The sequence below is a fragment of the Podospora pseudoanserina genome, chromosome 1 (assembly GCF_035222485.1).
Source record: "Podospora pseudoanserina strain CBS 124.78 chromosome 1, whole genome shotgun sequence".
NCBI classification, from domain to species: domain Eukaryota; kingdom Fungi; phylum Ascomycota; class Sordariomycetes; order Sordariales; family Podosporaceae; genus Podospora; species Podospora pseudoanserina.
This window is the reverse complement of record NC_085920.1, coordinates 6,684,363-6,698,419: the sequence shown is the minus strand read 5'-3', so window position 1 is coordinate 6,698,419 and position 14,057 is coordinate 6,684,363. Positions and strand designations below refer to the sequence as shown.

Below are 14,057 nucleotides of genomic sequence, written 5' to 3'. Positions count from 1 at the left end.
ACGCTCCATGGAAGAGCATGACGCAGCACAACTGTCGGGTTGCTCGGTTGTGCTTGTGCCGTACACGTCCTCCTGATGATCCGGACTCCGAGCGATGCGTAACACAAGCATATGTGACCGTTCGTATTGTTCAAATCGCCTTCAGACGCAGTGATTTACCATGCATGATATGATGACCGCTTCTCGAACAATTCCAGATGCGATGTCGACGTCGTTGTGGTACAGTTGGATCTAAATCCGGTCTTGGCATTGAATCGCGGAGATATAGCCGGGCCACGGCCTCCGTACGGACGTCTGACCTTCCGGAAGCTGTCGGATCTTCATTAGCGAGCATGACCGCCGGACACCTCGCCGGAGCCGATGGGCCGAGTCAGACCCGGGTCGCCATGCTATCTCGCAAGAAGACACTCGGTGTTTTGAGCTCCCTGCCACCATTAGGCATCTTGGTGGCACAGTGGCCGCGGAAATGGCTAGGGACCCAGCATGCTAGGTGAGCTCGGATGCTCGCGTTGTCACAAAATACGGTGAGAGGTGAAGAATTGCACTCACCACTTGGTCATCTGCTCGCACTGTCATAGCACGAGCCCGGTCGCTGCCCATTCACGAGTGTCCAACACAATTTGAGGTGGTGGTTGACATGTTCTGGTTTGGAGCTATTTCTAGCGCGGCTGTGTAACCCTCATGCCAGACTTGACAGCAGTAACTCCCCGCTGAGTGTTATCGCATGGTCTTCGGTCTTCGCGGGTAACAAAGTCATCGCTGAAACAGATCTTCCAGGGGAAAGTTGAGATTGCTTTCAGCCAGCAGAATTCTCTCAAACATCATTGGTGCGGGCCCGATGTCGACTGTTGGCTACCCTCGAGTCTCCTAATTGGGCCAGGGCATTCTTGGAGATCGCTTGTTGTCTGTGGCCATGATACCAGTCTTGTTTGTTCGCACGACGTGGTCTTCCAATGGCCCAGTGGCGTTTTCCCCTTGAGACCGAGGTTGGTATCAAATCGTGACACCTGTGTGAGCTGTTGGGGATTGTGGGTGAAGTTCCCGATCACAAAGGCACAAATGCCCGCTCTCTGCTGTGTCGGAGGAGGAGCCAAAACCCGAGGATTTGTCAGGCACTTGTTCGAGTCCATGAATAGTTGAGCCTGAAGATCGCAGATGGGACACATGATAGGCTAGCGCTCTATGCTGGGCTTTCATGGATATGGCCCTGGATCGTGTGATGTCTGTGTGAAAAGAAATGACTGCATTTGAAATCAGCACGGCGTGGTCATCTCGTCAACAGCAGAACTGATCCGCTGTAGGAGCCCTCATGAAGGCTGCCCCTGAGCATTCCTTGATCAGGGGAGACATACCTGACAAGCACAGCCATGGCAATGTGTTTGGCGACGATCTGCCGTCCACGCGCGGAGATCAAAGCTATCGAGTGCACTGTTGGAAAGCACATGGCTTTTGTGAGTTTCTGGTGGTCGGTTTGCCGCCATTGAAGATGGCCGCCGAGTTGGCCGCACCTTGGGTTCAGCCACAGTCATCACTGCCAAAAGCCCTCAGGTAGGGCCCGACATCACTTGCTCGGGAAGGCAGACAGCAAACAGATGTTGGCGTGACGACTTTGTATATTTTGCGCATCAGGGTGTGTTAGTCAGAGGTCGGACGATAAGGCGGTGAAGTGATGTTGAACTGGAGGCTGATAACGTCACTGTGGGATCGACCTGGCAGGCGCCCTACGGGAGTTGACTGCGGGAAGAAGGAGCAACGGTCAGACTGCAGCCCTCCTTCTGAGGTAGGAACTCGGGAGCGGGAAGGACCCAGTGCGTGCCTCCTGCTTCTAGTTCGTCTGATTGACGGCCAACTTCCCATTTCTTCCAACTGGACTGATTGGGAAGGAGGCGCCTTGATTTGCAGAGCGGCAACGTGGAACTGGAGAAGAGCTGTAACCTTTGCAGATGCACACTCAAAGGTGCTTGTTACATTGATCGTATTTCTGCTTAATGAAATGGGTATAGTAGTTGGCCCAAGAAGGCTCGTAACCTGCGCCATCACAGGTCCTCAAATAACACACCTTAAAACCCCCCTTATTGCCCGCTCCCTTTTCTGGAGCAAAGCTGCCGAACTCCCAGTCTTCTACACCTATAAGTTCGGCATCGTTTTCGCCATCCCCTAGTATATGCGACCCCCTGAGAAGCACCCTTCACTGTCCCCCTAATTCTAGAAAAACCCATGAAAAAAAAAAAAAAAAAAACATAATGTACCAGAGAAGAAATGTATAGAGAAAAGATAAAATGTCCAGAAGAAAAGAACCCAAATTCCCTCCCAAAATCTCGCCATGCAAAAGAGATAGATGTGTACAGAAATCAGAATAGAAATTGTAGTCGAAACGCAAATCCAGAAACACCCGCAACCCGCTGGAGCTCAGTTGCTGCTCTTCTTCTTGCACTTGTCGTGTGCCAAATGCCCATTTCTCGCCGTGGTTCGTGTGAATTCTGCGCCGCAGTTGGGACACGTCGCCTTCGTGGCCTGTCCTGACTTTTCACGCTGGTGCCGGAGAAGGTTGCTGAAGGTAGAAAACTGGCGACCGTTGCATCCGTGCTCCCAACACTGTGGCTTTGGTCGGCTGTGTACCACTCGTACCTGTCCGCTCGTGTCTTGAGGTCCTGGGCCCATCACTGGTGGAACTGAGTACATGCCAAGATTCGGGTCTCCCATGACTGGTCTGCTGCTGAGGAAGGTGTCAGTAACCGCCCGATTGTTTCCCGTGTTGGAAACATACCCATAGTGCGATGGTAGACTCGGGGCCGGAGATGGCTGGTAGCTGTAGTCTGGCATGTACGACTGTGGCGGGTAGGGATTCGGGAACATGTTTGTCTGGCTTTGATCGGGAAGGGGAGGCGAGAAGGGCGGCAAATAATGTGACGTTGTAGGTTCGGCCATGAGCGACATTTGAGATGGCGCGGTGGTATAAATCGGCATCGTGGAGGAGCCTGTCGTCAAGTCGGCCAGCGTTACTGGAGGTGAGTACACTGATTCGGAGCCACTTCCCGCCCTTCGCCCGCGAGCGTGCATCTTCGAACTGTGTCGGGCCTGGTCTCGTTGGCGTTTTAGTTCCCTCTGTTCCGGCGTGAGTGTGTTTCTTGGCGGGCTGCCCGTGATCGATCGTGATCCGCTGGGCGGTGATAAACTGGCTTCTGATCCGTAGTGGTGGCTCATGTCAGGCGGCAAAAGACCGCTTCCAGAGTCCAGTACTGTTGCTGCTGGTGAGCATGCATTGTCCGTCCAGCATGATAGGGAGGCTGACGCACCTGGCCAAGTGAAAGAAGATCTGCTTCCCATGCTGAATCCTGGATCGTATGATACGGCAACGGCGCTGGATGGGTGTCAGTCACGATCCTTTCTCCAACTCTCTAACTGGCGTGCGTAGTACCTCATGCTTTCCGGCTCGATCGATGCCAGCGGCGATGACGTCGAAGGCGTTTCCCCGTGGTCTGGTGCAGGTTCCAGTCGCAACAGTGGTGTGCCGTGGACTGGTGCGTGTTCCGCTTCGAACCACTCAGTGTCCGAGGGTAGGTGTGCAAAGTGTTGTTGATGTGGAGAGAGGGAGCTGGAAAGATAGGTGGGCGGGTGGGACAGGCTCGGACTTAAGTATACGGGTGAGGCCAGGCCCCTCGAGGATGGTGGTCTGCTGCTGCTGGTATAGGAACCGGTTTCCAGGGACGGAGACTCGGCAAGCTGCAAGTTCTGAAAGAGCCCCTCTGTTGTAGACACCCCGCTACCGGCTCTCGATCTGGCGTTGTGTGAGTAAGTGTTGTCGAAGTCTTGGTCTGAATAGGAGGAGTCCATCTTGTATGGAGAAACGAGACTGGGGGGAAAAGAAGACACACTAAGAAAACAAAAAGGAATTCGAGTGGAACACCACCTACGTTGTCAGTAATGGTATGGATCTGCCGCTATAAAGTTGACGGCAAAAAGGCACTTGTCGACTTATATGAGGATGTCAACTGAACGTGTGAGGTCTGGCGTCGGGTCTCTGGCCCGTGAAGCGATCAGGTAGCAAGATTTCGAACAAAGCTTGTCAATCTATCTTTGGGGTAGCTTGAAGCTTTTTCGATGGCAATGGCCCTCAGCCTCAAAGGTCATGGAGCATGGGGCCGGGGAGGCTAGGCTTATAACGTGGAGAGAGGCAGTACCCATCCCCACACATACCCTGCTTGGGGTACTGCTGTACATGGCGGTTGCACCTTGCTCCTGAGGTATCCATACGTCGAGCACCCAGAGCGAGTTTGGGCCGGCAAGGAATCCGCACCCCAGTGGGCTGCGGGTATACATGGGTTCAACAAGCCTGACAGGGAGTAAGGCCGGGAACGACAGAGAGAGCGAGGCACGTTCCAGGGGTCGGGGTAAGGGGTTCTGGCAAGGGCCACTGAACGGCGGGAGACAGGGAGGGTGTGGGTGGTGGTGTGGATCTAGAACAGTACCTCGATACAAACAAGATGCATAAAAAGAGCGCGGGAAAACAAGCCCTACACTGGAAGAGACAACCAAAAAGAGACTAGCTTGGAGAAATATGTTGAATTGACTGCTTGTCAAGTCGACGAGTCAGCGACCCTACTGGGGCAATGACAGCATTGCGTACACTGTGTAGGTATGGGGAAGGTCTCTTCCGCAGCTGGTAGCGTGCCCGTGTGCTTGACAGTTGGTCAAGATGTACGCCCTCCCCCTGAAGACCAAACATTGGAAAGAGTCTCCTCGTTCAGAATCTCCCTCCCACTTGGAATGAAGATGGCCGAGCATAGAGAAGAAGAGGAGAGAGGAAACAAGAGACTGAGAACGGACTGAGCGATCAAGTGGCGCAGAAGTGAAACGGTCATGCCATGGCCCCCAGGCTCCAGCGTTTCCATCTCTGTCCGTGAATGCCCGGTTCAGGTGCCAGCAGAAGATTATGAGAAGCTGTGCCGCGCGGTGATATGAGAAACAGCATGCTATTAGGTGAAAAGAAGGTGTATGTGCCGTACCCAGACAGGACTGCCCAGCAATGTCGCGGGAGAGGTGGCATGGGATGTTGAAGATGTTCCTCTGAGTGGTGCAACTGCACTCTTATCCAGGACAATGCTGCACAATGACCACATGCCTATGATCAAGGTGACGGCGACCATACAGGTTGTCCCGGGAGTGTGTCTGCGGCGTCTGGCGGAATCAATCAGACCAAAGAAGCAAACGCCGGTTCCCGCCATGCGCGGCTGGCGTCTGTTCGAGTTGATTTGTGCGGGTTTGACTTGGACGTTTCACGGCGCCAGACCCAAATACCGCCACGGTGAAGATTTCGGAGGGTTTGGTAGGCATGATGGCAGACGAGCGAGGAGAAAGGGATCTCGCAGAACTCCCAGAGACGACGTTATTCATATAGCGGGGCAGGATCAGTATTGTCAGCGGGGACAGCCAATGGGTCAAATTGCCTCGTTGAGAGACATGGGGGAGTCTGGCAAGATCCACTCCTGCAGAAGACTCAAAGTCCTCGCTGGGAGGACAAAAAGACGGGCAAAATACCTGTGGAAAGATGTGGCAGCGAGGTGAAGGGTTCAGGCGAAGTTGCAATAAGTCCATGTTTTCGTCGTCTCCGAGAGAAATGCCTGCCGGCGGCTCATGACCGGCGTATCCTGAGGGGAAACTTGTGAACAAGCTGTCAGCGGGGGAATGATTTCTTTGGTGTGGGCGAGCACCTCGAGTTTGCGGCAGAGGAGATGAAGTCGTGTTGAAGGATCCTGAACCCTGTCCCGACGCACTGGGTCAAGTTTGCTGATTCCGTTTCGAAGAACCCCATCGTGCATAGCGTATAGCGGTCAAAACGGGCGTGCACGGACCATCCATCGCGGCAAACCGGCGAACATTAAACGATTGACGAGCGGTTGTCTCGCATGTCCCGACACAGCAGGGGTTGCACTGGACAGTAGGCGCAGCTTAGGCCACCACTTTCACAAGGCTTTCCAGCTCCGGGGCATTGGAAGTCCTAAAATGATACTCTTGCTGTTACATCTGGGAGAATTTGTCCTACAAACATCGCCCGACAGGCGCCTCTGTGCAACTCTCAAGGTCTTGCTGCTGTCACGGCGAACGACAAGCGATCCAACCTCAAAAGTCCCCCGTCGGACTTTTGTGCCAAGACATGTCATCTACGCCGCTGGCTCGAGTCTTCCTGCATTGTCTTCCATTTGTTCTCGAAGCCCGTGAGCCCTTGCGGCGCTGGCACAGCTGTTCCAAACACTGCTCATGCGCGGCGCTTGTTTGCTTAGTTAGATGAGGGAAGGAGAGTGTTTGACGTTCTCGCGACCGCCGAAAGGGTATATGATATTGAAACAAAAAGCCGGGCGGGCGGAGCCCCGGACACTTCGGCGATCACAACGACGCGCACGGCGATAGTTCTCGGGAGACCCCACTTGGAATACCTAAATCACCCTCACTTACACAACCACGTCTATATTAAAACGTAATTTTCTCCACCCCCACTTCATCAAATCCTCTCATCTTTTCAACACTACTGTTTTAGTACTTGTGAAACATATAAGAATTTTGGTGGAATTTCATGGTTGTCTTTGAATGAGAATGGTGTGTATGAAAGGCTGCTAATTGTATAGTGTCTTCGGGTTTTTTGTGGCCAGGGAGAATACGAAGAAACCCAGCTTGGTCTACATCTACACTAGTGCACTCACCTGCCAAACTCGGGAAAAGAATGGAGTCCAATAGTCTGCTCCAAGACTCTCGTAAGTGGGCAAACCAATCGAAATCAAGCTGACAGTGCAGTATGCCCTGTCCCAGGAGATGCAAGTGCAATCGGTCTATTATATAATTCAGTCGGACAGCATACCTGGTGCCCAATCATGCCAAGAGTGCTTAGGTCTGGTCTCCTATTTCATGACTACTTCCGTCTCAATCAACTTTTGAATAACAACCCAAGCCACCAGATGATGAGACAGACCCAAGGACCAAAGTTAGTGTTCCAGCCCTGTGCCGCCGAGATCCACTTATACATACTCTCGCAAGTCCGTGCCAAGCTTGCCTGCCCACACAAGTTAAGCATCATCCACAACGGGATTGACTCCAGACAAGTTCTAGCGTGAACCCGTGAAGAGGCCCGAGATCTTTGGGGTCCGTCCTCTGGATGTTGGCATTAGACTTTTACATACTTCTCAATCATGCCAGCCATACATACTGCAGCCTGAGTGGCCAAGCTAGTGCCCCTAAGTACATGCTGATATCCTCGATATCTGCATGCAAGATGCCTTTTTTGAACATCCCATTGCATTGAAGAAGGTATTCCAGTCTCGGTATCTGATTCGACAACACAACCCCTCTTCACCTGCAGATGCTAAGCCTGGAGTGAGGGGCAGCATTGTTGTGGAGACAAGGAACCCCCCGCGCAATCGACACGGCCGTTAAGTTTAGCCACATTTTATTCTGTTGCCTGGGCTAGTCCCCAACTTCATCGCCTGTCATTGCCCCGTATCGGAAACCGATCTCTCGAAATCGGACTTTGATCGCGGCTCGCGCCCATCTAGCTCCCAGTTACGCTGCGTAAGAACTCAAATTTCGGGATCGTGATGGCGCAGCCGTTTCAACGATACTAGAAGCTTGTCTAGACCCTGAAGAGCGCGAAGAGAAGCCAACAACCAGAATCTCAAGGTCAAGTACAGACATTCAGGTGCCTACCATTTCACAGCCTACCTAACACACCCATAGATAGACATGTCAGCCCGGTTCAGTTATCAAGCTCTCTTTCACAGACCTCAGCAACCCACATGGGGGTGTACTCAACCGTGAAGTGGCAGATTTGGCTGCATTCTGGCGGCTAGCATTCCCAATCACGGTGACTCCTGTCAGCCACAGAAACCGAAGTCACACTTCTAGCCGCCGTCCGCGCATATGAATGCAGTTCCGATGCCGACGCTCGAATCAAACGTGGTCTATCTCCGGCGCCGGTAGTGTAGCCATAAGGACTATCGAAATGGTGGGTGGTGCTGTCCTTCCCGAAGATCACCCAAACATCATCCATCTGCAGCATTTCCATACCAGTTTTGCGGGGGGCGTGAGATGTTAAAGTCCCAAACATCAAAAGTGAAAACAGGTGCCTGGGGGCCGAAGTGGCTGTCGGGATATGCACTGTGAACCCAAATCTTCCGATTGGATTGGCCAACATTCGGGTCAGCCGTGCTGCCAGCGATCGAGGATTTTCGTGTTGAGGACTGGCATACAGGCACTGGTTACACCAACAGTACCAACAGCAACGGGCAAAGGCGCCGCCCACGCAGCTAACAGTCAGTCGTTGGAACACACTTAAAGCGGGGTGCTGTCCTGGCATGGCTATGTCGCGATAAATAGGACAGTCCTCAACACCCCGCTTTAGATGTTCCAACAGGTATCACAACAGAAGCCCTATTACAACCACATGACAGGAACGCTGAAATCGCACACCGTAGGTTCCGTCGTTGGACCTCAAGGGCACAGCAAAACTCATGGCATATGCCCTTGGTTCTCCTCATCACTACCCACCACCCGGTGCCTCACTCGTGCCGTTGGAGAGACGGGTGGGCAGTCAGCAGGTGTCTGTCATTACAACTTCATCCCCGCATCCACCGCGATTGCTCGTACACCCAGGATCGTTTGTTCAGAAGCACCCCGCGATCTATGTGACTGGGTATGCAGTCTATCCACTGAGGGCTTTTTTTTCGACTTGTGAGTGTAGTGTTCACCCTGTCAGCTTCACCGACTCTTTATGTTTGCGGCAGTTTGCTTGCAGAGTGCCTACAGTAGATTTGAATACGCCAGGCAATCTATTTACCCGAATGATCATCTCACATAACAGGGGCGCTGCCTCAGTGATATTCCACCTGGGCTGATCATCTTATGCTCAAGCTGAGGTTCACAAGTACTCCAGCCCAACGTCCATGTGATAAGGGCGGTGAGAAGGCGATGGTGCTTATCTACTACGGAGTCATTTTGGGTCAGCATGCAGTCAGCGAGTCAAATAACAGGTACAGTCTTGCATCAGCTGCACGGTCTGATGGTTCTGCACATCGGGGTCAGAAGTTCAACGAACGAACGAGTTGATCCATCAGCCCTGTAGGGCGGGCTTGTGCGTCAGTGGCTGAAAGGGCGTTTCTTCAAGGCTGGAACCACTGCGTGTGGCTTGTGACAACCAATTCGGACAAACGGCGGCCGGCAGCAAAGTGTGTTGGACCGAGAAACGGTGAGAACGACAGTTACACCGGTCAGATTCGAATCTCGCAATATACACACAACGTGCCACCGGCTTACCCAGTTCCGCGCGCTCCACAACAGATGCCAAATGGGTTCACAATAACTGTTGTTGGTCGTACAATCACCACTCGCTATGAACCAACCCCCCCCACTGTTGGGCCGGAGAGCCAAACGCCACACTCGCGAGCATGAGGAATCACCTGGGATGACACGTGTGTGGAGTAGGTGATCATTAATTATATCCGGTACGTTTTCCGACTGTTTCTTCAAGAAAACCGTCCGTCCTCTAACCTGGTCGAGGTTTCTCAGCCATCTGACCCTGACCCAACATGGGGAATCTCTGCTAATCCGAAACCCGGACACCGCCAGAGAGGCACAGCTAGTCGGCCATGCCATCGAGCTGCCTTTTCGGGGCCTGGCGTTGGAACCTTAGTTGCAGTTGGAAACTATACATTCTCAAATCACGATATTCGCCCATATGGCCCAACGAAGCTTGAGCTCTACCGTATCCGACTAGTAACTGCAACTCTTTTCGAAAGCGACCCAAAGTCCGAGGTCTCCACGCGATGACACTCATCCATCAGCGATTGGAAATCGATACCCGAGGCTTTGCAAGCAACCAACCACTGGCTCTTGTTGCACCTTCGCCGGCTTCCAAATCCAGAAACCCGATGGTGCCAGCCTTCGGTTGTTCACCAGCAGTTTGTCAGGGTCTGCAACCAAAAACCTCACAAGGCCACCATCAGCCCTATCAGGCAATATGCCTCTGTTTCGGGTGTGGCTCGAGCCGGCTCATTGTGCATCAGCCCCATCACTCGGCGGCCGGAAGACACGCTGTGGCGTTCAACCGCCATAACGACACGGCGCTGCCTGTTTCGCTCGGACTTGCACGAAGGTCCCATCCCTGAAAGCCAATGTTGCCATCATGATCGCCCCGGCTTCTCTTCTTCAGTGATACAGTTGTTATTACACTTGTAAGATTTGGTTAGACGATGAAGCCTCTGCATCATTTCGCCTATCGCCCTCAGTTTTCTCTGCCTCTGGACCTGACTAGACTACCCACGGAAGCTACAAGGTGGCACTGGGTGACTTCTTGAAATGTATAGTCGTTCGTCATTACTTGATATATCCCTGGCTCATCCGGATATTGCGTCTTTCTAGAAGCAGAGCGCCTGGCGTCAGAACTGTAACTGCTGCTGACATAATGACCTTGATGTGATGGTGGCGCTGAAGGATTCGCAAATGTGCGCCTGGCTGATTTGGTACCGACCAAGACAAGCGTTTTAGCGGTCGAAGATGCGAAACATGAAGGGGAGGCGGCGTGGGACGTCTTCCAGAAGCTCGAAATTCTTCTGTTGCTATGGTTGTGGAAGTCGGACGGAACAGACGGAAGGGATATCATCACATCACATCGCATCCGACCTTGATATCCAGGGCGTCCGAGCAGTGACCCTGGTGATAGCACGCTCTCTTCTAGGAAGATATGCTCCGCTCGCCAGTGGCCCAGTACGGAGTACAAGCAGTAGCCAAGTTTGCTGCAAGGACGGAATATTAAAGCCATCTGTCAGAATCTCATGCTCCTCTAGACGCATGGAACCCGGCATCCACGCCCGTTTTCCCAACGTTTATAGGTACCTTATCTCGACCGGGGAAGAAAGAGCGGGCGTCACGGAAGAAGGGGAAAGCGGGGGCAGTTCTACAGGCTGGTGTTTTGTCGGAGATGGCTCCGGTACACGCCAGCCAGCTCGGGCTCCCCTGTCTCCCTAACTCTATCTATTTCCTACCTTACCACATGGAAACTATCAAAGCACCTACATACGAAGTCGTCTCCCCTAATTCGCCAGCCCGAAGACGCTCTGTGCCACTGACTACGACCCCGTCCTTCATGAAGCCCCCCCCTGCATAGAGACTGTGGGGGGAAGGAGCGTACCATTGTCCGTTGTTGTCAAAGTTCTTTGATCCTACCGGACGGATAGGGAGCGCAGAGCCAAGGCTTCCTTACCGGTGAACAAATCGGGGAACCTTGTCATCGTGGGGAGCAGCGGCGGCCGGAGAAGGAGGGTTAGGAGTAGGGTGCCTTGATGGTAGTGTCTCGGGCGGGAGAGTGGCTGACTATTACAGGACATTCCAGGCCCTGAGGGGTTGCGAAAGGGCCTTTCAACCCGCCCGGAGGACCTGTCAACAATCTCGGTGGCAGGACAGTTTCCACCGCTGAGTAACCACATCGTTGTGGTTTGTATCCCGTCAAGCAGAACATTTTCTAAACGACGGGATGTGGGTAAGGGATTTGCGCAGCTCGATACCCACAACCCATCCACTCACTCAGTTTTGTCACGGCCAACAAGCAAAAAATAACACGGTACACGACTCAACTTCCTTGATTTTAGTGACTACTGTAATGCAGTTCCACCACCGCCCCCTTTTCCCCCATGATTCCACCAGCCAGCCGGACCAACCGGAACAGAAGGCTTTACGAAGCTGTCCGCTTGCTGCCCATGTTATGCTTGGGTGAAACTCTAACAAGGGATGTCGATGATGTCGACAGAGAGGAAAATAACACGCGCCGCAGATAACTTGTCATGATGCAACTGCAACTCCTTGCATTGGGAGGCTTGAAATGCTGCCGAGATGAACGCCGTGGGAGGAGGAGGAGACGTGCGTCTTGGTGTTGCTTTTTTGGCGCGGTTGTTTCGAGATTGGGTGGTGTAGGGGGTTAAGGTAAGGGGATGGATCCTTCCCGATGGAAAGGAGCTGTGCCTCTTCCTTCTCCTGGAGTAGGTCGCCGACGACGACGACGACTACCACTAACATCATTGTGGAGGGAAGGAAGGGGGGGGATTTGGTTAGAGAGTAGAGAGAGAGAGGGGAGAGAGAGAGAGGTGGGAGAAAGGGCATGCGGGAGGGAGGCCAGACAAGCTTCTTGCAATGTGCCGCCGCCACGAAGCTGTGGGAGAGTGGTTTGCTGAAGCTCTTAGCTGTCAAAGCATCACGAGTACGAGCGCGCTTGAGACTGGACGTCAACAACAACAACAACAGACCAAATTAGATATCGAATAGAGCTAGCAAGCCCCTCCTCCATCCGCAGCCTTCCCAAGTGCGATTTCTACCTGCCCCTACCAAGCCATCTTCACAGCCGCCGCCGACACCGACAGACAGCTTTCGGTCCCGACAGCAGGGTAGATCATATCATTATGGAGAATCAAAAACTCCACTTAACTATCTATCCACCACCCCCCCCCCTCCCCCCCGGGCCCAGACGCGCGGCTGTAGTCGGAACTTTTGGCCTTGATTTCTTGTCGGTGTTGAGGCGAAGCCTCCATGTATCTGGTCACTAACCTATCTGATAGTATCTGCTATCATGCAGGGAGATCGCTATTGTAAACACAACACGCCACTTTCAGGCAAAAGAAAAACGTGGCGAACCAGTGGTTCCTCAAACAATCTAGAAGCCTAAATTTTTTTCGAAGCAACGAGGTCTGAATTAACATGGCCGGATAGAAATCCGACCCTTTTTCTTGACCAGGGGAAGGGGGGGGGTGGTGGATGGGTGGCTGTAAGTTGCAGACTTGGATCGGGTGGCCGGCCGGCCGGGCTTGGGTTGGGCCCTGACAGGTACCAGCAAGTTTTTCTGTGTTCTTGACAGCAGTATAGGTATCTGCTTTCTGGATTGACAGGGGAGAGGCAACGGTGGGATGGAACGTCGAAATACCACATGGCGAGCTGGCTGGCTTCCCTGGTTGTGTGGTATGCAAGTTTGTGTGTTTTCTCTCATATTCAGGGATTGTGATGGTGATTATTCAGAGGCAAAAGATTCCCCGATATCTCCATGAGCTTAGGCAGCTTCCAACTACTTCAACAGGTCAGCCCATACACCTATTCATCTCGATAACACACGGCAAGGATTCCTCAAACGGTTGGGAAAGTTAACGGCCATCGGAAAGGACCCGAGGAGAAGGGGGTGAGGCGTACCAGGGAGGCGAGCTGCAAGGTGAACTTGAGAGGCGAGACGGGAAACCTCCTCGCCAGAGTTGAGGGGTGGTGGTGGTCAATTTTCCTTCTGGAAGCGAAATGCCGAGCACACACACACACACACTCTCTCTCTCTCTCTCCCACGGGAGGATTTGTGAGAAAGCGGGAAGGGAATGCGGTGAGTCGGTATGGGGTAGTAGTCGTGTAGGTACATGCGGTGTCATTCAGGCGTTTTTCTACGCCGCCTCCTTTGTGCTTTATCTCCTGCCTTTGTAGGGCTGGTGCTGCTTCATGTTGCCTTGGATGTGTGTTTGTTGGATAGAGATGGTGAGTGTTGTGCTGCCGGGTGATGTATAGCGTGACGCGGTTGTATCATGAGGAGGCTATAATAAGGTTCATGGGTATTATGGTAAGGGGCTCTTGTTAGCCCCGATGGAGAGGGGGTAGCGCCGAGGGGGGAGGTGAGGATGGAGTTGTTTGTTACGGAGGGTTGGGGAAGATGATATGTAGGTATGCATCTATCAGAGAATACGTCTCAATATAGGTATCACTGGTGATATGAGAGCTGTGTATAGTATGAATGACGATAGTAGTGTGACTGTTTCCCTGTTGGGTTTCAAAGTGGTATCTAGACAATTCCATGATGGCATTCAATGATGATCACTTGGCCCAGTTTGCGAAGTTCTACCCTCCTCGCCGTAACGACGTCAACACGCGACATCAAAATCAGTGGCCCGACGCCAGTCTACACTCTCCCAATAGAATTTAGTTTCCCAGAAAGCCTATTCTAGAGATTTAAGACTCGAGTTGAATTTCACAAGGTCAGTTTTCACAGACCATCACCA

General features: G+C 52.7%; 1 protein-coding gene across 1 annotated transcript; it reads right to left on the bottom strand.

Moving 5' to 3' along the window:
- Positions 1–1,929: 1,929 nt before the first annotated feature.
- QC764_118820 (uncharacterized protein) lies at positions 1,930–4,114 on the bottom strand. Its single transcript, XM_062943147.1, has 4 exons — positions 3,419–4,114; positions 3,297–3,361; positions 2,768–3,239; positions 1,930–2,716 (listed from the first exon to the last, which is right to left on the bottom strand). Exons 1-4 carry the CDS (start codon positions 3,832–3,834, stop codon positions 2,410–2,412), a joined length of 1,260 nt encoding a protein of 419 aa, XP_062806217.1. The 5' UTR covers positions 3,835–4,114; the 3' UTR covers positions 1,930–2,409.
- Between the last annotated feature and the right edge of the window lie 9,943 nt (positions 4,115–14,057).